Raw genomic sequence first — 27,310 nt, forward strand, 5'->3', positions numbered from 1 at the left:
ACATAGACTACTGTAATACTGATGACATTCACAAGGTTCTTCTTCTCTAATTATGCTATTATTGTTAGCAAGGACTTTTAAAGCGGACAGTCTTGTACTGTTTGCAAATGTTTTTAGCCTACTATAAGTGGATTGTTCCTCCACTTTTGTTTCAAAAGTCAAAACAGGGAAGCACCTTCCTCTTTCACAGCATGCGAGACACACACACACACACACACACACACACACACACACACACACACACACACACACACATGAACAGGGATGTTGAAGTCCAAGCTAAGACAGCAGACAGATGAGCCCTGTGGATGGGTAGCTCACTGGTCCCTGGGAGTCCTCAATGACTGACAGCAGTTACATCCAATGACAGCTTTCCTTTTCTCATTCTCAGACTCGTAGCGAAAACCTTTCTTACTTATTAGGAGCACAAAGTTGTGGGTAAATCTGCTTCACGTCTCATGACATAAGTTTTAAAAACATTAGGACATGACTGCTTCTGTTCTATTCTCTAGTAACAGAAATGACCTCTGAAATGGAGCATCGGAACTCTTGCCGTGTGGAGTCTATGGGTGTTATGGCGAAGGACCAGCCCATCGGCATCTGTCTGCTTTTGATGTGTCCGGGTGCTCTGACACATGGCTTTGTGTTATCAAGGAAGATCGGGAGGTTTCCTCTGGCAAGAACAATTTAAACTGAAAGGGAAGAAGGCAGAACCTTCCACGCACAAAGCACAAGGCTGGGGTGAGGGAGACGGAGCCCTGGGCATCAAGAGTAAAGACTTCACAGAACAGCCGCGCAAAGAGTACACGGTGGTGGTGAAGTACACGACATGGTAAAGAGAACGGAAGGACGAGATCTGCATTTGGAAAAGAGTGGCCAACCCTCCATTAGTCATCAGCCTCAGATGGCTCACTAAGACTGAAGACAATTTCAAGAATTAGTTAATTAACAGCAGGAGATGTTTCCACATTCCAAAGGCTTCATTGGCCTGATGTGCTCAGCACCCACCTGTGCTTACAGTGTTGGGTATGCTACTCTGAACCCACCCAGATTATTTATGTTCCTCACCACATCAGTGTGACTTACTAAGAACACAACCCTGAAGTGTCAACAGAGGGCATAGTACCCCGCCTGACATATGTCACAGTATGTGAAGATACCAACTGAAATGAGTATGGAAATTAACAACATATTTAAAATGGTTGGTTTTTTTTTTTTTTTTTTTAATGACAGTTGTATAGCTTGGTCTGTTTGTGGGGCTCCTGGCAGTAGGATCAGGACCTGGCCCTGGCCCTTTGGCTGGCTTTGGGGAACCTGTTCCCCATGCTGGGATACCTCACCCAGCCTCGATGCAGGGAGAGGAGCTTGATCCTGCCTCAACTTGATATGCCAAGCTTTGTTGACTCCCATGGGGGGCCTGCCCCTTTCTAAATGGAGACAGAGGAGGAGTGGATGGGAGGGGGGGTAGTAGACGGGAGGTGGAGGGAGGGAATGGGAGGAGAGGAGGGAGGGGAAACTGTGGTCATATGTAAAAATGAAAAAATTTAATTAGAAAAAAGGGTCATAAGGAACACATTAATAATGTAACAGTCTGAATATTAGAAATTAAAGTGCTTTTTAATTTTTTGATTCATTTAGTCTTTTATAATTTTATATTTTGAGGCTGTTAAGAAGGAAAAGTTTAAATATGAAAAACCCCAAAAACAATCTGAAAAAGGAGGGCTCTGTAGGACATGGCTACACAGTATATCTGATGTTTGTGTCTGTATTGTTCAAAGAAGCTTGCATAGTTTTGATACCTGATGTAAGCAAGGTTATAAAACAGGAAGGTCTATGCCATTCAAATCCTTTCTTTGATTCCAGGGAGTGACTTTCATTGATGCAGAAAGTGTTAATTAAAATATCTGAAAACAAAACAGTAAGGATGGACACATGGAACTGCACACTCCTCTTCCCTCCTCAAGATCCTGGCTAGTACTCATTTAAATACACAATAAACAGAAGCACATCCGACACTTCCTTAGACTCAGAATGGTATGATTATAAAGATTGAAATGAGTAAAGCATGCTAACAACGTTCCTGTTTACTCATCTTCTTTTCTTCCATGTCCCCCACTCACGCGGGAATCAGTCAGAGCACAGAGCATCAGTGCACAGAGCATCAGTGCACAGAGCATCAGTGCACAGAGCATCAGTGCACAGAGCATCAGTGCGGTGCAGGGTACTGGGCTAAGCATCTGGAGAGCAGGGAACATACTGCACTCTTGCCTTCATCTGACCTACATTCTTTGAGGTGAAGATGGACATGATGGGCACTTTAAGGGAAAAGCAGAAGATGCTGCCTAAGTGTGGCTGTGACAGGTGAAGCCTGGCAAAGCTCACCCAGGAAAGGGAGATGCTAAGACTCCCTGAGAAGTGATGGTTGTACTGAGACCTGAAGGATGAGTTACTGTGAGCAAAGACCCTGGCGGATTAAAAGGTGGACCACCAGGCAGCTCAAGAGCTTCGGGGAGAGGCAGAGCCCAGGAAGAAGGGCTCCAGATGAAACTGGAGTGGTAGGGTGACTGTTTAAAGCCTAGTTAAAACTTTGGATTTTATCTTGGCTGAAACTGTACGCTCTAAAGGGTTTTACAGTAGTGACAAGGTAAAGTCTGCATGATGAAACTGTCACCCTGCTGCACTTGGAGAATGACAAGGAGGAAAGTGAGCAGGAAGCATATACGACTGCAATTCCTATAAAAAATTCCCCAAATTTGTTCTGACATTATTCAATATTGCATCAATAAAAACATTCTTGTGGTGTGATGGCACATGGCTTCAATCCCAGTACTTGGGAGGTAGAGGCAAGCAAATCTGTATGAGTTCAAGGCCACCATGGCCTACACAGTCACAGGCCAGCCAAGGCTACACAGTGAGACTCTGTCTCAAGAAACAAAAAATCTTGCTTGTTGCTTCTAACTAAAAGAAGGTAATAACCCCCAAAGATAGAGATTGTGGGATATAAGAAGGTAATAACCTCCAAAGATGGAGACTGTGGGGTACAGAGGTACTAACCCCCAAAGATGGAGACTGTGGGAGACAGAGGTACTAACCCCCAAAGATGGAGACTGTGGGAGACAGAGGTACTAACCCTCAAAGATGGAGACTGTGGGCTGTAAGTATGATTGCAGTGGGATAAGAACACAGGACTGTCTTACAACAGCTGCAGAGTCCTGGTGCCCATGAGAGAAAGCAGCCATGAAAAGAAACAATCCTTTTGGAAAAAAAAAAAATACTGTCTTAGTCAGTCTTAGTAAATTCTATGAAATACAGTTTCTCCAGAGATATGATAATATTAACATATAGTCTATATTCATAAATAAGATTCCTCAAACAGTCAGCTGCAATTTTTTTACCCAATAAAACTTTAACAGTAAACACCGAGAAGAAAATGTAATTATTACTATGCATACCTCCCATGGCCAAGCTGCTTGTAAACCTGTAAGCATTATTTATTGAAGGAAGGTTTACAGATTCAAGTTCTGTTCAAGGTAGTTTGCACAACATCGCCCAGGCCAGCTCTGGCATTAGTTGTTGCACGAAAGATTACAGACGACACTGTCTTGAATTCTCTCTGTTTAGGGGTTTTCTTCACTGAAGAGACAGGTATGGATATATTGATCCCTATTCTATTCTAATGTCCTTGAGGTGAAAAAAAAAAAAAAGCTAGATATTTTAAGAGACCACAGAGTGGAGGATGGCAATAAGCAATAAGGGCTTTAAGGGGTAGTATCCTCCCCCCGCCCCCCCGCGGCCCTCCCCCCCCCCTCCAAATGCAGAACATACTCAGCAGAGAGAAGAAAATAAAAAGATTGGAAATGAGTTTCTGCAATTTCCTTACACTCATTCAAGAAATATCTTAGCCAAATGTTAGTTACTCAAAACAATAAAAGGGTTGCCAAGCTCGAAGGAAATAAGATCTTGCTTGCCAGCACTGCACCCCATCGGAAGGACCTACAGAGGTCAGAGGACAGAGCCCAAGAGCAATGGACAGTGCTGGGAAAATGAGCTCCCTGGCAGAAGGAGAACACAGGCCAGGAGCTCAGTCATGAGCCTGTCGGAACCTCCCTCGCCCGTATACAGTATCTGCCTTTTATAGTTTCAGACCTACTCAGAGGCATTACCCAGGGAGCTCCTAAGAGGACCGAGACGCTAAATCATGGTTCTTCACTAAGCATGGCTGTAAGGATCAAGAGTATCCTTCATGCTCGGTTCTCCTGCCCTCCTCTACGCCAAAGCAAACCATGAGGGTGAGGCTCCCCCAGGCCAGCATGCTCACCTCCACACAGGTGTAAACCCCCCACTAGGGTTCCTTGAACTGGGTGCAGTACACACACCCGAGCACAGAGCCCACCGACTGTACAAGACAGGTGTAGCCCACCTGTCCAAATCATCTGCTGGAAAAGGAAAGGAAGCTTTTGTTTCTGTTACTGACAAGACCTTTACGAAAGCTTGCCACCTGGACAGATTCATGTCTGCGGGACAACTGTCATTGTATTCACAGTGATGAAGCTGAAGTGACATTGGCTCTGTTTTAATATATCCGTTCAACTTTGTACGTGCTGTGAATACCTGATCTAAACACAAAAGTCTCATGATTTGGTAATAAACAAAGGCTAGGCAAAGTAGCTCATTTCTATTTTCATCTTCTCTGCTCACACTTGCAAAAAAAAAAAAATAGCATTAAAACTGTAGTCAATCATAATGAAAAGCATCAGAAAAAAAAGTCATCACTAGAATATATGGCTTCTTTTATGAATTAATTAGGAAATGCTGTTATAACTAAAAAACGAATTCAGCATCAGTGGTTGTAGAAACAGCTATGTTCTTACGTGGCAATCACTGTGATGAATGTTTTACATGGACCTTCCCATCTAACTCACATAGCTGTCCAGTGAGGTGCATACTGCAACTGCCTCAGCATTCAGATGAGGAAACAATTTGGTAACATGCCCCAAACAGTCTTTTTAATTATAACTCCCTAGGCAAACGGGCACAGAGCTTTAAAAACTTCTGATCTCTAACCTAGGTCACGTTCACTAAGAACTCAATTTAGACTTTCTGAAAAGAACCATTTTTTCTTCACCAGCCACCACAGAATCCCATTAAAATACAAATCAAAAAATCTTAAAAACTCTCAGAATCCATAGCACTAGACCCTGACCTGTGAGCAGCAGCAACTCACTTCTCCACAGTACTGGCAGAGATTTCATCTCCGGGGAGATGCCAGCATCGTCTTAGGCGTCTCTACAGGCCTTGCTGTTTACTTGAGAACAAACCAGTCGGAAGACCTTTTCACCTCTCAGCTGAAACAATCCAGTTACTCATCACCACACATAATTAGAAAAGAGACTATAATATGCCCCTGACTTAAAACGCTGGATCTACAGACTACAAAAACTGCTGGAGAGAAATGTGAGGAAAACAGACCCGCAGGAGAGCACACTACAGAGCGGCAGTCAGGAGGAAGGAAGCTACCACCTTTTTGGTACTTGATGCCAAGGCTTTCAACTCGGTTCCCATGTTCTGTAACAATAGCAACCGCAAGGCTGGTCCTCGGCCACTTGTAAAAGAATGTGGCCAAGCTTAATTACACTATGTTCTATACTCCTGAGTCTGTAACACCTTCACCTTTGTTTTATATGGTACAGATGGTACATTTCTATTATGCAATTGTTGTATTTGAAACAGCCTGCATCAGGCTACTTCTGTTTCCATGCAAGGCATGGTTCTACTGGATAGAGACTGCCACTGAGGCTGAGAGAACCCTGCCCCACAATCTGGCCTGCATATCAACAGCATACCTGTGAGAGTGCTAAAAATGCAGTCTGAGATCCTATCCTGGCCCTACTGAATCAGTCTTCATTTTAATAAGACCTGCATGTAATTTGTACACACACTGATGAATCCAGACAGTCTGCATGAGTGAATATGCTCCAGGAAAGAGGAACTTTAGATAAGCGTCCTGGATTATTCCAGTTCAACAGTTCAATCTGGATTCTGAAAACAGAAAAAAAAATACTAGGGAAAAAGTATGTCTGTTGACCCATGTGATAATGTACTCCTTGTAGTTATTGGAGTCTTTTGGTTGAAATTGGCCATTTATGGCACATTCTATTCTAAAGACATTTTTGAACAGTTAGAAGTTAATAAAACATTCTGAATTCTAAAAACTAGAAATGTTTCAAATGAAAGTGAATGATTAAGAACCAGAACTCCCTGGGGAACTTTCTCAAAACATACAACACCATTCTTCACCCTTCAATGGGGAGACTGAGAGTCTATACCACTGCCCTCCTGCAAAGAGTCATTGTTACAATAAATCACGGTTATCCTTGATGATAACAATGAAGAATTTCAAAATTACTGCATGAGGATAACAAGAAGGTAATGAAAAGTTCCCAAAGAACCATAAATGGCATATATTAATAGTTAATGGGGTAAAATGATATATATTGTTTTGTATTTAATTTTTCAGTTAACATATTGAAAACATGGCTATTTTCCCAAGTGATTTTGTAAATTTGATGAGAGTCATTTTTTTTCATTTATTGTATTGTTAGATCAGGATGCATTCTCCTCCAACTTCCTCTGCTAAGACCTTTGTTTCCTTTGCTCTTACATAGGCACCACCCTCTGTGGACAGTAGAGTCCTGCTTTTGTTTAGTCCCCCATTTTCTAGTGATCTACTGAATTCAGATAGACACACCACCATTTAGATCTGATTTTCTGCTTGTCTGTCCAATACCTTTCTTCCCTACCATAACTACTATTATCTCTGCCAGACTATCACAGTCATTAGTCTCAGCATGGCCGTATGATGCAAGCCACTGAGTCAGGACTCTTGGTTATGGTGGTGAGTGGTCTCCATACTTCTTAGTTCAGCCAAGAACTGACCAGACACTGGTTGCAGAGAATTCTAAGCCAGTGAGTTAAGTAATCCCATGGTGAAGACAATACACACTATACTAGGCTTCTAGAGATTTTCAGTAACCATTAGCACACTACAGTTTTGAAAAGCCTTACAGCTAACACACCTAGTTAACTTGGTTAAACCTGGGACATCTGAGTGTGTTTGACCCCAGACTTCCATAATGTTTCAGGGAGCTAATAGCCTATGAAACACACTTGAAAAAACACTACTTTGTCCCAGTAATGAGAGAATGTCATACTTTGTCGGGGGCATTTGTATAGTTCAAACCAGTCTTTTAGCTGGTTTACGATTAGCTCTGAAAATGCATCTGGTTAGTTCCTAGTCTCATTAACAAAATCCTTAGATCCCTTAGAGCAGTGGTTCTCAACCTGTCTGTTGCTACCCCTTTTGCAAATCTCTATCTCCAAAAATATTTATATTATGACTCCTCACAGGGGCAAAATTATAGTTATGAAGTGGCAATGAAAATAATTTTATGGTTGGGGGTCACCACAACGTGAGAAACTGTATTGAAGGGTCTCAGCATTGGGAAGGTTGGGAATCACTGCTTCAGACTATTCTTATTTTGAAAAAGGTCCTTAATATTTTATAACCTACATGAAAGGTGACTTTTTAATGTATTTATTCTCCCCAGTATGGTTATAGTGAACAAATATAGTAAGTTATCTTTTCCATTTCATGGTAGTTCATTATTCATACAATTTTTACTTTAATTTCTCTCTGACCTTGAACCCACTCAGTGGAAAAGAAAGCCTGGGTCATTGAGCAAAATCTCAAACTCATAACACCAAAGGTAGGAAAGAAAACCAGGCTTTTTGATTCAGAGGGAATCCATCCCATCTACTTCAACCTATTTTCATATTCCCCTTCCACAATTATCCTAGCTCTCAACATCATGCTTAAACTTTAAAAGTATGCTGGACATAAAGTTTTCTAGAGAATGTTTTCTGTCAGTGGTTATGTGATCCTCAACCAGGGTGAGAGTCAAACTGTGATCTGAAGTAACCAATCATTTGGAAGGCCATCAGAATCCAGAAGTGGAATACAGCTGCAGCAAGAAATGAAATTCCAACTACTTAGTCTGAAGAAAGAGTTGACTCATTCTCTGAAGTACTTCTTGAGGTGCACGGGAAATGAATCTTAAAATGACCAAGAGCCATTATCTCTGAGTATTTGACAATATCATGGCTTCATAAATTTAGGTTAAACAAGAATGTCTCCATTGTGATCTGGGTTATGGGAGGGATGCTGGATATAATGGGTGACCTAAGAGTCCTCATGAAGTCATGGGATATAAGAATAAGACTCTTAAGTAATGTTGCTTTAGTAATGTTCCTAGACCCCAAATTAAAATGTCCAGAGACTATGGCAATTAGCACGACAACCACTTATTTGAAGTTTAAAATAAAAGTTTGCAATTCTGTATCCCTTTCTTTTGTAGGCAGTATCAAAAAAACAAAATGTTGGTGTCAATGGTGCTCTTTGCAAGCCCAAAATGTGCTAAGGGATTGTTTTATAAATCTCTCTTACATTAAAATATTTCTAAGCCTTTAAACTGACTTTTTCATAATAAAACCATAAAGCAAAATTTATTTTAACTATCTTGAGGAGCTAGGAAACAGACATGCTTTGAGATGACTGTTTTACATGGTCAACATTTCTCTCTCTCTCTCTCTCTCTCTCTCTCTCTCTCTCTCTCTTTTACATAAATACATTTCACTGTGGAAAGAGTCCTTCAGTGTGTGACATACAATGTTGGCACCTGATTATGTTTCTAAAAATCTGGACAACATTGTATTTCACAATCATTTAGATTGTGGATTTTGGATCTATAAACCAAGAGGGAGAAGACTTAGTCCAAAGGGGCACAATTTCTTGGCAAGAAATAGTGACACCTTAGATATAATCTTTTTTAAAAAATAAAAAATGATTTAAACATGTGCTAAGGTTCCTTTCTATTTTCACAGTGAATAAGTAATGTGGTTCTTTTTTTTTTTTTTTCTGAATAAAAAGTTTGGTACCCTTTCCCTTTTCGGAACACGTTATAACCACAAGGAAGCAAGTTAAGAAGTCTCTAAAATATCCTCCTACTCACTAAACTTAGCTATTGCAGAAGATGAAGTGAGAGTGGGCTTGATTCCTGGCAGCGTGTCTGAGTGGCAAGGTTATCTGTGGCATGTGGCAGTCTTGGCACAGGATCAAGGTGATCTCTCAGAGAATGTCCTGAGGCTCACACTCCCTTACAGTGAGTGCCCTGGAGGACCACTGGAGTTATGCACTTCCCAGTCTTAAACTGCTACGTTCTACAAGTAAACGTCAGTACTATTTTTAATTCCTTGATATGTATCTATGTGCAAAGAGGAAGAACATTCAGAAGGGCTTTAAAAAGAGAAACTATTAAAAGGAATACCCAGAGAGATGTTCACTCCATCAGTGTGTGTATTTATGTTACATTGCCAACTTTCTATGACCAGTAAAGGTAGGAAAATAACGTAAGTACCACACTTGGTTGAGATATGAGTAAAAATCACATCATGTGATGATCACAAAAGATAGGAAAATACAAAGGAGAGCAAGACAGAAGGTCAGAAAGGGAATTACAACAATCATTTTCAAAATCAAATAGATAGGTAAATATGAGATGTCTATTTTGAGATCTACCATCTAATTCTCCTAAAACTTATGCAGATTGCCTAAAACATGAACAACCACAATAGAATGAAACTCAATCTCCCTTTAAATGGACAATAGCCCCAAAGGAAAAAAAGCTGATAATCGCATGTAGGCAAAAATAAAAACAAAAACAAACAAACAAAAAACCATCTTAAGTCTTCTCTTGCGGAGAACTACAGCCCTCACGGGGGCTGGGAAGATGGTTCAGTCAGTACTGAGCTTGTGTTCAATCCCTGGAACCAGGTTAAAAATGTAGAGCTGGGCCTGGCGCACTTGTAACCACCACGCTGGAGAATCAGAGAGAGATGATCCCTGCACCTCACCAGCCAGCCAGCTTAGCCTATGGGCAATTCCAGACCAAGGAGAGACCCTTTCGCAAAAGCAAAAAAAAGTTGACATCACCTGAGAAACAACACCCAAAGTTCTCCTGTGGTCTCCACATGCACACACATACAAGTATATATATATACACCCACACACATGTGTACACACACAAGTATATATACATCTGCACACATGTTTACACACACACACACACACACACACACACACACACACACACACACACACACACACACCGGTATTCTATTTACCACATAAAATATTACAATGACATTTAATTTAAATGGCACACTTTGGCTCCATCGTGGGAAAGAGCATAGAGTGAAATGGTAATGAAACAGAGGCAAAGGGTGGTAGACGTTGTGAATGTACAGGAGGCTGAACATATGTGAAGGGAAACAGGGCTAGCGAGAATACACAAAGCAGACAGTGTGAATACGCCGATTTCAGTCTGGAAATAGGAGGACGGCCTTTGCCCCCTCGCACTTACTTTTCTTCCCATACTGTCTCCACTGGTGGTGGTACCTCTGCTCAGTACCTGTGAAGTGCTAGGACTCTTAGCTGCGGCCCATCACCACGCTGCACCGTTAACAGCCAGCACGAGGGGCGGATGTTCAGCCTCTTCTGCCTCCCCCGGCCGTCTGTGCTGCCTCCTGCTCGTGTGCCCTCACTGCTCTGCCCCTTTAACTGCAATGCCTCTCCGTCCTCATTGCCTTTGTCCAGTTACACTCAGCAATCGTAAATGTCCCCTATAAAAATCTGACCCCTTCTAGAACAGTCTACACAAATCCCACTCCATTCACTGACATGGTGCCCCAGTTAGCCACCAGGACTGTCTTTCTCACCAGACTAAACGATCCTGTTTTATCTTTCTGAGCCCAGTATTTAACATGCTGTGTAACCCCACAGGATGCTCCAAATTATTCACTGAATGAACACTTAGGTTAAAAGTTAAATAGCATGAGGCATAGCAAGTCTCCCGCTTTTGAACACTATCAAGTAAAGCTGACTGTGTTAGGAGAATTGCCACAGTGGATGAGATCGGTGATGTGCTGCCTGACTTTTGTGGCAGCACGTACACACATTCCTTCCTGCTTGTCCCATCACAGACTCTTCACACAGCCTTCTAGACTGGGCATCAATCACCACGGATGGACCTTAAACAGCTGACTCTTTTTAGCAGGGTTGAACGGCATCTTAAAGGGGCTGTGAAAAGGTAGTAACTGAGGCTGGGGAGACAGCCAGTAGCGGTCTTTGCTCTTGCGGAGGACCCAGGTTTGATTCCCAGCACATCCATGGTGGCTCACAGCCGACCGCAATTCCTGTTCTGGGGAACCCAACGCCCTCTTCTGACCTACGTGAGCACCTGGCGTGGACATGGTACACATTACACACACCAAGGCAAAACACTCATCCACACAAAGTCAAGTGACCTTTAAAAAGATAACAATTTATGTGGCTTACTGAACACGTCTCCTCTGGGTTTCTGAGGATCCGTCTGTATCCCGTGGTCACCCGTAGTCACTCGAGGGGATGTACTGGTAGCAGGTGCTAGGGTTGTCGGTCTGGTGGACGGCCTTTCTGGGGTGGGGGGTAGTGGAGTTGTTCTAAGCTCTGTGGGGAGGGGCGGTGGGGGTGGTGGAGTAGGCTGTGGCGTTGGATTTGGTGTGGGTCTTGTTGTGGGCTTGGAAGTGGGTCTGTTGGTAATGACAGGGGGGATATACGGTGTCTTCAGGGGCCACCTAGTACTTCCAGCATCAGGAATCCTGTTAGCATGTCCGCCATCACCCTTTAAGTTGGTATCATTTCGCTCTGGCACACGAACTGGAGGTTCAATCATGACTTTGGGGATATCTGAAAAAGAAGAATTCAAAGACTAAATTAGTCTATTTCTCTCCAAAAAATGTGCCACAGGAAACTGCAAACAAAACACGTGCCCAGAAACACCTCATGCTAACGAGTCCTATGTTTCACATTTACATTATTCTCTTCTATAAGAAGTCACACTATTTTCTGAATAACAAATGTGTGCGTGTTTTAGCATACATGCAAAAATATACTGGTGTTTCTATAATGAATATGTATTATTTGAAGCACAAAATGTTTTCAATATTTATAAAGCAGTAGCAACAGAAATCAGTATTTTCCCAAAATGTGGAAGGATTACATTTTTTTTTTTTTTGGTGAGGAATGCAGTCTGTGCTGTGTTCTCTGCCTGCGTGTGTTTACACAACTGTGTTTAAAACTCTACAAACTAGCAGAAACATCCTCACTTATACTTTAGATGATTTAACTTGTGTAAAAAATTAGTTTTATTGTTGGCTTGTCTTCACACTTGCTAATTTATATTTGCCTTCTAAAAAGAGATTTTTCTGAAGTTAAAAAAAAATCATCTGTGGATTATTCCCCATTGATAATCTTCAAAAAGAATCAATATTTAATCTGCCTGGAATGATATATTCCAGAGTAGAAATGACTTCACAACACTTCAAAAACCCTTTAATCCACAGGATTTTATGCCCTGTGGTTTTTCAGTAAATATTTTACTCAGGAAATTTTTAAAAATTATCTAGTGTTACTTGAAATGTGCAGTAAATTATGGCCTTTGGCTTGTCAGCTTTCATCTTCAAGAGTATGCATTTTTCATGTTTGTTTAGTAACCCACGACTCCAAAGATAACTTAGAGGAAAATTTCAAAGCACAGCAGTTTTAAATGTAGGGAAAATAAATATTAGAATTATTTTCGGTAGAAAACAAACATGTAGACTACATCCCAATTATCATAATGCAATGCTAACAATGGATGTTTATTTCAGATTCAACAAACTCTAATTCCCAGGGAGGACCCCATCCTTTCTTTCTAGCCGAAAGGAAGCCACTCCCACACTTTATTCAGGACGTTAATACTAGGAAGCAATGGTGAGTCTTCCTTAAAGTTACCCAGCAAGGGATTTTACTGTTTATAGATCAGGTTGATATTAGCAGGTAGGAAATTCATGTCTTCCATAACTGTTATCACCCCCATCTTCCTCAGCAATGGCCTCTAGACAACCCCCTATTTCTTGAAGAAATGAGACCCGGGGGCAGGATTTACTCACACACACAGTTCCATCCGTCACCCTCGTATCCGTCTTTACATTTACACTTGTAGGACCCGTGCACGTTGTAACAGCGAGCATAGCCACTGCACTGATGCTGCCCCAGGGCACATTCGTCGATGTCTGCATCGGGGGCAGAGAAACAAGTGCAGGTAAATGTGATGATAGGACATGCACGTCACCCCAGAGGTCCACGTAAAACGGCAATGACCAGAAGGGATACAGTACGGGCGGCTCCAGAATGGCGAGTGGGTGAAGCAGACACTGCTCCTTTAAAGTCTGTACTCTCCCCCGAACCAGACAGCCCCGTTATTACCACAGCTGGAGACTTCTCAATGTTATCAGAAGAAAGTAGAGACAGGCACGGGACAGTTTCATTACCGTGACATTGATATTTGCCTCCAATGTACATGAGGTCGAAACCAGTATGACACTTGCAGATGTAACTCCCAAATGTGTTGACACACTGCCTAAACCGAGGGCAGGAGACTCTTCCTGTAGCACATTCATCAATATCTAGAAACATAAGTCAACTGCATCTTAGAAGAGCAAAGGCAGGTGTGTCATCATAACTGGTATCCCCGGGCTCCTCCTGTAACAGGTAGGAATTCCACATCTCCAGCTTTCAACTCATCCTCCCAAACTAAGCTCTTCTTTTCTCCCAGCCAACATTAGTAAATACTACGCTGTGTCTACTTAGTTGCTTGAATTAGAAGCATGCCTGCTAACCTTTCGCCAGCAACTCCTAAACTACCAAGTCCTGTTATGTCTACCTCTAAAAAAATTACCGGAACCTGCCTAGCACCCTCCACTACCCCATTCCTACCCACCATCTCCTGCTTTAGATCGAGACAAGGAGTCTTGAAACTGGGCTTTTTGCTGCCAATCTTATCTCCTCCAAATCACTTCACTGCTTGGCAGGTTCTTTAACTAAACTATTTTTTTTTTTTATGTATGACTGTTTTGACTGCATATAGATATGTGTACCACGTGCATGCCTGGTGCCTGAGGAGGCTGGAGGGGGCTGGGTCCCCCAGAACTGGAGTTACAGATGGTTGTGAGCTATATTGTTCGGGCTGGGAATTCTGAAGAATAGCCAGTGCTCTTAGCCGTCCACCTCTCCAGCCCTTGGGCAGGTTCTTTATATACCGAATGGCCCAGGTCTAACTTGAGGACTTCCCTAATGATTACTTTCTAAGACAGACTCTTTCTGGCTTTGTTTTTCTTACTACCGTATGCTAGCACTTAGCATGGTCAGTGATGTTATTAAGTACTTATTGATTTTCTGTCTTCCCCACTAGAAGGTCAACTCCTTGAGGACCAAAACCTCGTGGGCTTTGTCTATTGCCATGCACCCAGCACTTAGCATAGTGTCTCGAATACAGCAACCACTAGGTAAATGGGTCTCACTTGGTGAACAGCTCCATGCAGGGCTCACCATGTCCTGGGGACTACTGAGCTCTTTGAACACATGATCTCATTCAACACTCACAGGGACTCTATGTAGTATTGTTTCCATTTTAACGGAAGGGAGACCTAAGCTCAAAGGACGGAAGTTCTTTTCCTAACTAAGGTTACACAGCCAGTGTGTGGCTCAGCCAGGTTCAAAAAGTTCAAACTGCCGTAATCTATACTGCCATCTCAATGTTCTAGAAAAATGCTAAGCTCTGTGGTACAACACGTGATAACGCAGACTTGGTGACCTGTTCAGCTCCATTGCTCCCTTCCGTCTGGATTACAGAAACTGAGATCCACTTTCCTGAACACGGTGCTCTGGTGTACTTCAGTGTTTTGCACACGTGGTTTTCTCTGTGTGACGCTTCCTCCTGCCTCTCGGGTTTCACAAACAAGATTGTGCTGATCTATTCACAGAAATCCTCTTCTAAAATACATGGTATCTTCTAGCAGGTAACTATCTACCTGACTAAAGAACTGCCTTTTCCCTTACGTCTTCCACTGTCTTCCTCAACCCCACAACATCTGCGGACAGATGCTTGATGACTGAACTCACCCACACAGGTCCTCCCATCAGGAGCTAGCTGCAGGCCAGGAGAAGGACACTGGCATCGGACTTGTCCTTTGACGACATCACAGCCATACTGACAGTTTGCCATGGAACATGATAGGGCACCTGGAAAGAGAGGGACTGGCTGTCTCCAAGAGGTAGACAGCACCTGTAACTTAAGCACTTTTTTTCACGTCTTGCAATTGGTGTTACTGATTCAACAGTGAGGAGTCAATTAACCAACATTTGAAAACAAGGATGAAGGATGCTCTCCAAAATGGGATGGTTGAGAAGTGGCCCTGCTCCATCATCACCTGGAGAAGCCCTTTAATGTTTTAAAAGGATTGGCAGGTAGGGAGAAAGCTAAGCTTCTTCTGACCTATATTATTCAGGTAGAACTGAGGTCTTTATCCAGATTATTCTAGTTAAATGCCACTCCTAACTAAAATATCTAATTAACTGTCTTAACTACACACTGAAATTCTCTGTAGGACAAAAGGAGATTTCCTAGTGATCCCTACAATGTTAGAGGACTCTGGAACCATTGACAAATGCAATTAAAGATATATCTTCATCAACCAAAAGTTCCAGTGATATGTCTGTATAGCACTCAATAAAATTAGCTACTATTTTTTTATATAAAATTCATCTTAGTTAATTGGTAGTTAGGTAAAAATAAAAATCAGGCCACTACTTGTTGGTTGCCATTAAAACTCAACTTCAATTCAGTTTTCAGCCTACAGAGAATGTTAGGGTAGTGGCATCTTAAAAACACATTCAGGGGATAACAGGAAGCACCATACAATTCTCTCTTAAAAAGATACAGTGAAATCCACCCTCCTGGGCCTGGGGACATAGCTCAGTTGGTAGAGTGCTTGCCTAGCATGCATGAAGGCTCTTCTAACTCTGGCACCTCAGAAAAGCAATCCTGACAGTGCCTGTAATCTCAACACTCGCGGGTGGAGGAAGGAAGGTCAGCCATTCAAGGTCACTCTCAGCTGTATGAAAGCTGGAGGCTAGCCTGGGATCTGTGAGACCCTGCTTAAAAAGAAATAACTCATTTTTTTCTGATGGTATGTTCATTTCATTTAAAGCAAGTTTTTCTTTTTCCATAAGTCTTAAGTTATCCTGAAGCTTATTATCAAGAATTACAGAAATAAACTTAGAAGTGTTTATGAACAGAGCCGATGGGTTCTCTCTAAGCAATGCCCAGTGATCATTAATATCCTTTGACCTGGAGTGGTTCTTCTCTACCCAGAGAGAACACTGGGATAAACAACGCAGAGAAAAAGATTAGAAAATGGGATTCTTGCTCTAGATACATCATAAACCAACTGATGTCCGCCTGCGCAGTAAGAGAACGTCACGTGTAAATGTGCACCTGTCATTTTGATCTTCAGTTCCTCGGGCATGCACACAAACACACTCACACATCCTGCTCAGGAGAGAGGAAGAGGCGGCTTTCCCAAAGGCAGGCTACCAAAGCACATCAGAAATCAAGCCTAGAGCACTTCGAAAACGGTTAAGATTCTTGACATACTTGAGCAGGACCCATCTGGCAGGAGCATGTATCCGGTGAGACAATAGCACTTGTAACTGCCCCGAGTGTTCATGCACCTGTGCTTACAGGGCCTCGGCTTCAGGCCACACTCGTTCAAATCTGCAAAGAATGGGATTAAAGCAGAAAAGTCACAAAACTCAGCAATGATGGGGAATGTTTAAAATGCTTCTCGATGTGGAGGATGAAGGCAAAAAAAAGGTCAAAACAGTGAAATCATCACTTCCACGACAGATAAAGTCTGTGTGTACCAACATGAGCAGTACACTGAAAGCAACCAGATGTTGCTGGGACCATTATGGATCTCTGATCCTGGGGATCAGTTAGGAGTATTCTCCTCACAGATGTGTACCTGACTGTAATCTCCAAAGAGCAGCACCCTCACCCCACGGGTAGGGATGCTCTACTGTCTGTCTGACCGACACTAAGCTTAAAATACCTGCATTCCACTATTAGACTCACTTGTGATAATGGATTCTACTCAAAAGGATGCTCCACGACACTTTTCACTTCACAGAGAACATGCAAATATTAAAGCATCAGAATGATTTGACCTTCTCAAAGGTTTTCAGAGGGGGGGAAAACAAACAAACAAACAAACAAACAAACAAACAAAAAACCACATGGATCCAACCCATCACTATTGTGACTTTTCTTGTTCAATTTGACAGGTTCTATCCTGACCTTGGATTAAAGAGAATTCAGCCTCCTGTTTTACTAATCCATTCAAATCACAAAACAAGTTTTAAAGCCTTCCAATATACTTGCATTCATTTGTCAGTTAAGAGGAGCTTGTGGAAACACTAAGGGACAGAACATCATTATGTATTTTATGCTTATTGGTTTAAATATCAATGTGAAATTAATGAATTCCACAATATAAAAGTTTTCCAGCACAAAGTGAACACTGCCTCAAGTCAATATAAAATTTAAAACGACTTAAAACACTGAAATAGTTATGCCCATAACATAGACCTCATTAAAAAGAAATGTGACCACATGTTTATTTTGTCTGGCAACAACAGCAGAAGTATCCGATTAGCATAACTTAATTATCAATTTATCCATATCACTGAATAAAAATACAGATAATGTATCTAGCTACAAAGTTCTTTCCAAATCTAATCAAAATTCCATCTGACCTGCTCATTTACTAGAGGTATGTAGTATTTCACTGAAGCCTCCAGTTACATTACGTTTTAAAGTCACCCAATAAATATTACATCTAAGGATATTTTCACATCTTACTGATTTTCCAACTTGGTCTTTTTTCTACCTTTACCATAGTGTAAGCACCTCGCCAGCTGGGCAAAGTCTGGAAAGGTTAGATAAACATGGCAAATACCTTTGCCATTTCCTATGTTTTTTTTCAGTTCTTTGCTTTATTGTCTTTCGCCCAGTCAAAGGTTTTCAAAACAGAATCACATTTTAAGCATTTTTTAAAAAAATCTCTCTGTGTTCATAGAAGACACTTTGTAGATTATTCTATCAAAAACCTGACTCTGCCTGTTGAATGAAGTAGGAATGAGCAGGACCACCTCAAGTGAAATTCTATTTTCTGTTCATTCTCTTCTAGCTTGTAGTTGAAACTTTATTATTCATCTGAGTCAGGGAAATCTTTCTTATCTTCTAAAAGTTTTGTTATCATCCTTAACATCACTGCTGTGGCATCACACTGGCCTTGATGAATCCCTGGAGATAAGTACTTAAATCTGAGTATACTATAAGACAGAATCTTTTCCTGTGCTCAAAAGCATGTAACAAATCAGTATCTCAAAAATAAGAGTAAGACTTGATTCTGTATTTCAAGAGGAGGCTTTTAAAAGTATCAATTAAGATCCCCTAGTTTATTTTCAGAGAGCAGCAGAGACTGCTGGAGGTTCCTTACTGGAACCAGCAGCTGTTTATAGCCCTGGACAGCTCACAAGCAAGGAGGATTTGATGTCAGCAGCAATCTCTCCAGACCCAGTCTCTCTGGTTAAAGCTGAGGAGTACTGTGGAGCCAGTACTTCCACAGCCTGACTCAGAACTGCTCCATGAGCTCCCTGGGACTCCTCTGGGAATCCAGACTGGCTTGCCAGGGGTCTTAAAGACTGATTTTAGCTAGATTTATCTTAAAACCAAAAGGATATAAAAACTAACAAACTGTCATAGTTTTTTGTTTGTTTATTTGTTTTGTTTTGTTTTTGCTTTTGTTTCTTTGGTGCCTGTCCTGGATCTTGCTCTGTAGACCAAGCTGGCATCAAACTCACAGAGATCTCCCAAGTGCTGGGATTAAAGGTATGCACCACCACCACTTGGCCTGTCATAGTTTTTAAAAATCTGAAAATTACTCTATTAAAAAAATAGGAAAAAGGAAGAAAACAGGACATCCAATGTGTAAAAAGTAAGGAGACGCTGGTTCTATCACCTGCTGTAAACTGCTATGTAAGAACCCAAGCATGTGGAAAGCAACTTGAGAAATTGCCCTAGCAGCTGTTAATGGGCTGGATGAGGTTCCCTTGACAGGTGGCCGGTGTCATGTTAGTGTCCCCAATGACTGCCTGGCCCCATCTCCAACAAACTTGACAGTAACCCTGACCGGAGCCGCTGCAGGCATAACAAAACAGGGGTCCAGCCGCCCTTTATCAGCACCGACCCAGAAACAGATCCTGATGAACAGGAAGCACCAACGCTCCGGCATCCTGTTGAAGAACCTCTTCCCCTTCCATTCTCTTGAAAGTTTCGAGTCTATAATCATCCCACTTTATGGTTTTGTTGACCCCAAACCTCACAAAATTGAGTTACTATGTGTTGCTTCTGATAAATGTGATACTCGCATTTGTATTTTATCAAATTAAGTCAGACATTTTAGATGACACTTTCAAATTATGGTAAATGTCCTTCTAACAAGCATGAAAGACTCCTCCTGATCCTCGCTGTTTCCAAAAAATTTTTTTTAAATTTGACAGTCGAGTCTTGGAAATAAACTTGAGGGTTTTTACTTTAACTTTGCTTTAATCTTACCCTGGAAGCATAGTTCAGATCTGTAATAAAATTACAATTAACTCTATCATGCACGTACCTTACACTAAAAGATATAATTGTATCCCTTACATTCCAACACTTTAAATATGTACATAATTCACGAAAGAGCATTGTCATCAGGGGTACATTTAAGCAGGTCGGTGGATTTCAGAGCTTAGATGGGGAAGGTAGAGACAAGGAGAGGGGCTGGCCCAGAACAGAAATGCAAGCTGCATAGCATCATTATTAGACTTCAGGGTAAAGAGAGTCAGAAACTGTATTTACATGCAGATAAAGAAAGGTAGCTTGAAAAAAACTTGGAAGGGAGTCATTAAATAAGATAACCACTAGTTTTACAGAAAAGCATCATCCATTCACTTTAATGTATTTGGACTGTTTTCCTTTTGATGCTTAAAGTGGACAGACGATGCTTCAGAAACCTAACCTTTAAAACTTTATCTCACTAAAGTAAGGCCATAGACGAACATCATCAAAATAGCAACGGCCATAACTTTCTCTTAATTACTAACAGCTCTAAAGTGAACACCATTGTCCTGGTCCTTAGTGCAGATGTAACACATTCCCCATCAGCAGAGACAATAACTATTCATAAACTATTTCAGTAGCCATAAGTTCTTAAGCCTCTGAGTGGGTAAGGATAAAATCAGAAGAACTAGAAAGAGATCCTACCACCTTACTCACCTACAGATTTCCCCATCACTATGAAGATGAAAACAGTTTGGGTTAGTGAGTCTCCCACCGGCCCCACAGACATGCAGGACGGGACCTACTTTACTTCCCCTACTACAGAGTGGTGTGGACACTTTAAACGGGTTGCCAATAAACAACTAATTAGAACCAGAACTTGACCCTTCAGATTACACAGTGTGCATCGGAAGAAAGAAGCAAATGTGTGGTTTGATTTCTAAACAAGCCTAAAACCCCAGATCCCAGACAGCGAGAGAAGAGGCCACTAAACTACTTTCAAAATCTACCTGGAAATGGTCATCCAAATCCACAGCTTAGTAGTGGAATTTCCGGGTTTTGCCTACATATGAAAATGCAAACTATCTTTTGATCTGATTTTTGGAAAAGGTTCCCAGACTCAGAGAAGAGGAGGGACAGTACTGATTTGTGATACAGTAAGAGAAGAAAAGGCTCCATGCTTTCCAAGGCACAGAGAATCAGCGACAGGTGACAGCTCCCACGGCTTGCTTCACATGCTCAGGCGGAAGGCTGCTGGGCACTTCTGCGCTAGTCTTCTAGGCATTGGCAGGAAGTGACGTAAGGGCAGGAAGCCGTGCAGGTGGGAGGAGCGACCACCTGAGACAACGTACGCTCACCCCTTGAAGGCGCACTTGTGGCTTGATCCAGGGGTTGGAAAAGAGGTTGTTCACTGCCTTGGTCAAGAGGAGTTGGGTAGGAGGGCTCATCTTCACGGCAGGGAGAAGGTAATAAGAGTCAGCTTTGAACTGATGTCATTTTTAGCCCTAAAAATCTTCACAAGTATATATTAAACAGTTACAAAATGTTGATGGAGCTTAAAAGGACTCTTCGGCTACTTCACAAGTAATTTCTAATTCTGCTTTCTCTCTTTTTTCAAAATACTCTTTGTGAAAACTTATGAGTCATCTTTTCCACAGAAAAATTACAAATGAATAATCCATCATTTTTATACCATTAAAAATCAAAATAAGATTAATGTGTGACTTTTAGCATCAGCAGCTGACAACAAAACCAAACAATCAACTAACCCTGTTTAGAATATTAAAGTACAAATGACCAACTTAAGACTTACCTTACACTGTTACCTTGCTAATAATAGTTTAAAATATTCCCAAGTAATGCACAAATGCTTATTTGCATTTTACCTAAATCCAAGCAAGACACATCATCATGCTTTCATTCAACAGTAAAAACTTGTGCCATATTTGGTTCACATTTAATTAGAACACACATTAGAAGCTTTAAGAAAAACCATGTTAATTGTGGTCACTGCTATTTCACAAAACATCATGAGACCCCTGGGCTCACAGTAGAATGTCAAAAGGGCAGGCTTTTTTTTTTTTTTTCTTTCTGTTTTACAACACTTTCTGTTTATCAGCCACTTAACTTCCTAAATCAAAGGCACATTTGTTTCTGGGGTTGGAATGTCTAGAAAGCCAAGTTGTTGATGACACCATAGTTAGGGTGAAAGCACTTATAATTGCGCTCAGCAAGGCAACTGGCATTCTGCTGTACGTGGGACACCCAGACGCAACGTTTTCAATGTAAGAATCTGTACCGTTCTATGCTGTTCTTTCCTTGGGATGAGGAATTCAATATATGCAACAGAAACCAAGCCAAAACTCTAGTAATCAGTATTTATAAATTGTTTCTTCTGAAATTCGTATGAAACATGCATTCAAAATGTGCATTAATTTCTAAAAACTGTATGATGGCATATCTTTATATGCTAAAAAGAATTCCCCAGTGGGATGATTGTACAGAGATTATTTCTAATAGTATTCTTTCTTGGATGGGGGTGGATTTGTTTGGATAGAGACACTTAAGGAGAAGGAAATAGGCATGAATAACCTCATTGGGGAATAACAAGAGGGGAGCAAATGATTAAATACAGTCTTGTCAGAATTTGAGTTAGAATTCCATCCACTGTGAAAGGCAGCATGCATCTTATAGAGAATGCTAATGATTTCATAATGATCCGTAACTTTGTACCTGGTCTTAGAGCAACAAATCCAGAATATGATTCAGAAGGAAGAGCAAACCACCCAGAACAGCCTGAGAGCGGAGAGGCTACTGAATCCAGCCAGTTGGAAGCACAGCTCGCCCTGCGTTCTGGTCGCCCCCAGGCATCTCTTAAGCCCTGGGCCAGTGTCTGTTATTCATTCAAGCTGTTATTCCATCACACAGCTTTCCAAGGCTGCTTCTGAAGCAGATAGGACTGTAGTGAGACTGCCCTACCCCAATGCCTAACTTTAATCACATGTTAATTCCCAGCCACGTGAAATTATTTCACATTTACTGCTTACTGACATTTCTTTCCTTGAGGAAAAAAAAAATCTTTTGATTTTCTGTGTCTCTGAGGCTTAATTTCTACCTCATGTAAATGTGGGGGCCTAGATAAAAGCAGTTCGTTAGTTTTTTGTATGATAATTCTGCACAATTTGCCCTAATAAGGTTTACAGGGGCTCCAGGCTGAGCTCACACATTCCCAGGTCATTCCTCACAGCTTGCAAGGGGCAGGGCCCCCACATTTACATGAACCCAGGCAAGACCTTTAGTCTCTCCAAATGAAAAATGCAGCAGTTTTGCTATACCTACAGACCTAACTATAACAAATGGTACTCCACTTCTTAAAAGGCTTACCAACACATTAATGGAAAAACAAGAAATTCTAGAATTTAATACTTTAAGAACTTTATTTATGTATGTATTTATTTTGTGTGTGCGTGGTGGGGGTGTATGTACCACAGCACATGTGTGCAGGTCAGAGGACAACTTTGTAAATTTAATTCTTTTCTTCCTCCTTTATGTGGGTTCTAGGGATCATACTCAGGTTGTCAGGCTTGCTCAGGAAGTGCCTTACCTGCTGACCCCTCTCACGGCCCCAGAATATACAAGACTTCTATTACAGAGAGAACAATTTGCTTCTTCACAAACACATTTTAATGAGTATCCGTGAATACAATTAAGGGAACATCCTTTAAGAAAACATATTTTTTCTAAGATTTACCTTATTATTTTTAGTTCTTTCCTAATTGGAAGAAACAGCTATGAAAATGGTTGACAATGGTGGGGTGAGAATTTAGAGTTTTTATTTGTCAGGGTAGAGGTGCCATGGCTTTCACACTGTCTTCCTACCTTGGTTGCAGGTTTTTCCAGCAAATCCAGGATGACACTTGCACTTGTTTGGCCCGATGCACTCTCCGTGTTTGCACTGTGGTTGACACACAGCTGTGGAAAGAGGACAGTGTGTGTCAATCTCAGGTCAGAAGTGCATCTTCCATAAAGCACCAAAGCCACGGACCAGTGTGATGATACAAAACTAAGAACTTACAATAAAGTAGCAAAAGTTATAAAACCACTGTTCCCTTCCATTATCTACACTACAAACATACGTGCATGCTGTGATGGTTTAAATAGGAATGGTCCCCATAGACTCATGTGTTTGACTATCAGGGAGTGATACTATCAGAAAGTGTGGCCCTGTTGGAGTAGGTGTGGCCTTGTTGGAGAAAGTGTGTCACTGTGGAGGTGGGCTTTGAGGTCTTGTATGCTCAAGCTATGCTCAGTGTGACACAAAGTGTCCCTCTGCTGCCTGCAGATCAAGGTGTAAAACTCTCAGCCACCTCTCCAACATCATGTCTGCCTGCATGCTGCCATGTTTCCCACCATGATGATAATGGACTAAATAATGAACTGTATGTAAGCCAGCCCCAATCAGATATTTTCCTTTATGAGAGTTGTCATGGCCATGGTATCTCTTCACAGCAATAGAAACCCAAACTAAGACAGAAGTTGATACCAGGGACTGAGGTATTGCTGTGATAGGCCAGACCATGTTTTTGTTTGGAAGAATGTAGATTTTGGGGCTTTGGATTAGAAAAGCAGTTGAATGCTTTAAGTGAGGCTTAATGGGCCATCCTAGTAGGAACATGGAAGACAGTGGTGTTGATGATGATTTGAAATGTGGGGGCCCAGCTCAAGAGGTTTCAGAGGAGAAGAATGTTAGCATGTGGCCTCGAGACTGTTCTTGTGATATTTTGGAGACATATATGGTTCTATTTGCTCTTGTTTAAAAAATTTGCCTGAGACTAAATTGAAGAGTTTTGAATAAATTGCTTTGGCAGAGGAAATCTTAAAACAGCCTAGTACGACTCTGTCTTGTGGTTATTAGTGGTTACTCTTATGAAGATCTATAATGAAGAGGGGTAAGCTGAGCAGGGAAAGTTACAGAATGTATAATTTGAGAAGAAAGGGGGCACCAGGAAGTGGAATGGAGCTAAGTCCTGTGTTCAAGGAGATAAGCAGACTAAAGAAAAGCCTGATGTTAAATGGAATAAAGGGAGTGGTGACTTCAAAGCAAGATCCCACCTAAGGTCCCAACTTGTGAAAAGGAATTAAAAGTTAAGGGCTGTGTGTGGTGGTATACAACTTTAATCCAAGTTCTCCAGAGACAGGGGCTAATATATCGATGAATTTGAGTCAGCCTAGTCTACAGATTGAGTTTTAGGACAGCCAAGCTTAGGCAGTGAAGGAAACCATCAAAAACAGAAAGCTGGTGAAGATGTAATTGAACGAGGAGGCCATGTTCCAGTCCCAGGAAGCAGCAGGACTTGGCAGCTTTGGCCATGTGGTTCTGGCATTAGAGTCAAGGATACGAGAAAAGGGTTATAGATTCTCCCTATGAGACTAAGGAAAACCACTGAGTCCAGATGTATGGCAGGAGTATCCCTGCATGGAGGCCCAGAGAGACCACTGTATGAAGCTGTGAAGGTGAAGTCTAGATTTCCTTGTAGACCTTAAATGTTGGAGATGTCAATTGTGAGATACCTGCTGAAGAAAGCTGCTAACAGGAGGTGGAACCAGCTCAAGAGAAAGAAGTGTTGCAGTCAACAAAGATGATAGGAGTTGAAGATCTGAAGAGGATTTTGACATCAGACTTGGAGATGAAGAGTTTGGGGTTTGCCCAGCTGGTTTTCAGTCTTGCTTTAGTCCAGTATTTCCTCACTATGCTCCTTTTCTTCCCTTTTAGAACAGTAATGTATATACTGTGCCCTTATGCTGGAAGTATATGATCTGCTTTTTGATTTTACAGGATATTACAGCTAAGAGATTGCATGATACTTCAAACTTTGAAACAAGTTTGAGACTTATAGACTATGGGGACTTTTGAAATTGGAATAAATGTATTTCTGCATTATGTTATGGCTACAATCTTATGGGTGGGCCAGGGAGTAGAATGTGGTGGTTTGACTAGGTATGTTCCTCATAGACTCATGTTTCAATGCCTGACCCATAGGAAGTGGCATTATTAGGAGGTGTGCCTTGTTGGAGAAAGTGTGTCACTGTGTAGGTAGGCTTCGAGGTCTTATATGTTCAAGCTGTGCTCAGTGTGGCACATAGTGTCCCTCTGCTGCCTGCAGATCAAGATGTAGAACTCTTAGCTACCTCTCCAACACCATGTCTTGCTGTGGGATGGTCTGTATGTCAAAATGCTCTGATTGGTCATTAAATAAAACACTGATTGGCCAGTGGCCAGGCAGGAAGTAGGTGGGACAAGGAGAGAGGAGAATTCTGGGAAGCGGAAGGCTGAGGCAGAGAGACACTGCCAGCTGCCGCCATGACCAGCAGCATGTGAAGACACCGGTAAGCCACCAGCCACGTGGCAAGGTATAGATTTATGGAAATGGATTAATTTAAGAACAGTTAGTAAGAAGCCTGCCACGGCCATACAGTTTGTAAGTAATATAAGTCTCTGTGTTTACTGGGTTGGGTCTGAGCGGCTGTGGGACTGGCAGGTGACAAAGATTTGTCCTGACTATGGGCAAGGCAGGAAAACTCTAGCTACAATGTCTGCCTGCATGCTGCCATGTTTTCTGTCATGATGATAATGAACTAAACTTCTGAACTGTAAGTCAGCCCCAGTTACATGTTTTCCTTTATGAGATTTGGTGTGGTCACAGTGTCTTTTCACAGCAATAGAAACCCAAACTGAGACACATGCATTTATCATATATGTAAATATGTTTGCATGTATCACTTGGGACTGAAAAATATTGTCAACTGAGCATACTACTCAAATAATTAATAAAGGTAACATATAACTTTACAAAAATGTTTATACACAATTTCAAAACTTATTCTCTCAAATACACATTAACAAAATTTAGTCTGAATTTACTGGGTTTATAAGAAATCAGTATAGCTTTCCAGGCTGGGATGTGACTTGGTGGAAAAGCACTTTCCTAGAATGTGGGAGAACCTGTGTTTGATCAACAATATGGTCAAAAAACCAAAAAGACATAAATTTCTTATTAAGCAATAAAATATTTATTTCATGGGCAATGATAGTCTAAGAATAAGATGATTAAAAATGAAACAAGCTAAAATGAAGTTCTTCAACACTGTGAAGTATTCACAGATATTTTCATTGTCTTGATCTTTCTTAACCTTGGCATACATTAAAGTTTCTCTTCAATTTATAGTAGCTTCCTGTATCTCAGCTAGATTGAAAGTTTCCAGTTTAACCTTATTCTTCTCTAACAACCACCTCCACTTCTCTCAGGAACTCAAGTCTTTTCTCAATTTGGATAACAAATCGGATAAACAAACAAGTTTACCCCGCTTGTCTTATGTCAATGGTTTTTCATGGGTATCCTTTGCATACTTGAGACATCTGGCAATGTTTGGAGATATTTTGAGTTTTGTTGGCATATAGGGCATAGAGGATATCCTGCAATGTTCAGACATCCAAAATGACACCAGAATGTCATAGAGCCAAGGCTCAGAAACACTGTCCTACTGAACCAAATATGTTCATGACGGCCAATATTATAATAGGTGAAAAACATCAGTCAGCATGATTTCTGACTTCAAGGATCTCACAATCTATTTAAAGAGACAAAACTTTTTCATGTTCCTTTTTTGGA

The 27,310-nt window shown here is 41.3% G+C and overlaps 1 protein-coding gene across 4 annotated transcripts in view; it reads right to left on the reverse strand.

The window, feature by feature from the left end:
• Npnt (nephronectin) overlaps positions 1-27,310 on the reverse strand; it is a 70,119-nt gene that overhangs the window by 12,044 nt on the left and 30,765 nt on the right. For 2 of the 4 annotated variants that reach the window (XM_006970358.4, XM_015992817.3), the window contains 7 exons: positions 23,520-23,612; positions 20,999-21,088; positions 16,632-16,751; positions 15,098-15,217; positions 13,468-13,602; positions 13,087-13,209; positions 11,453-11,842 (listed from right to left, as the gene is read on the reverse strand). In XM_006970358.4, the coding sequence (XP_006970420.1) occupies positions 11,453-11,842; positions 13,087-13,209; positions 13,468-13,602; positions 15,098-15,217; positions 16,632-16,751; positions 20,999-21,088; positions 23,520-23,612 (1,071 nt within the window). The remainder of the gene's footprint in view (positions 1-11,452; positions 11,843-13,086; positions 13,210-13,467; positions 13,603-15,097; positions 15,218-16,631; positions 16,752-20,998; positions 21,089-23,519; positions 23,613-27,310) is intronic. The other 2 variants (XM_006970356.4, XM_006970357.4) reach the window with 1 other exon arrangement.

Source organism: Peromyscus maniculatus, chromosome 6 (assembly GCF_049852395.1).
Source record: "Peromyscus maniculatus bairdii isolate BWxNUB_F1_BW_parent chromosome 6, HU_Pman_BW_mat_3.1, whole genome shotgun sequence".
Classification (NCBI taxonomy): Eukaryota; Metazoa; Chordata; class Mammalia; order Rodentia; family Cricetidae; genus Peromyscus; species Peromyscus maniculatus.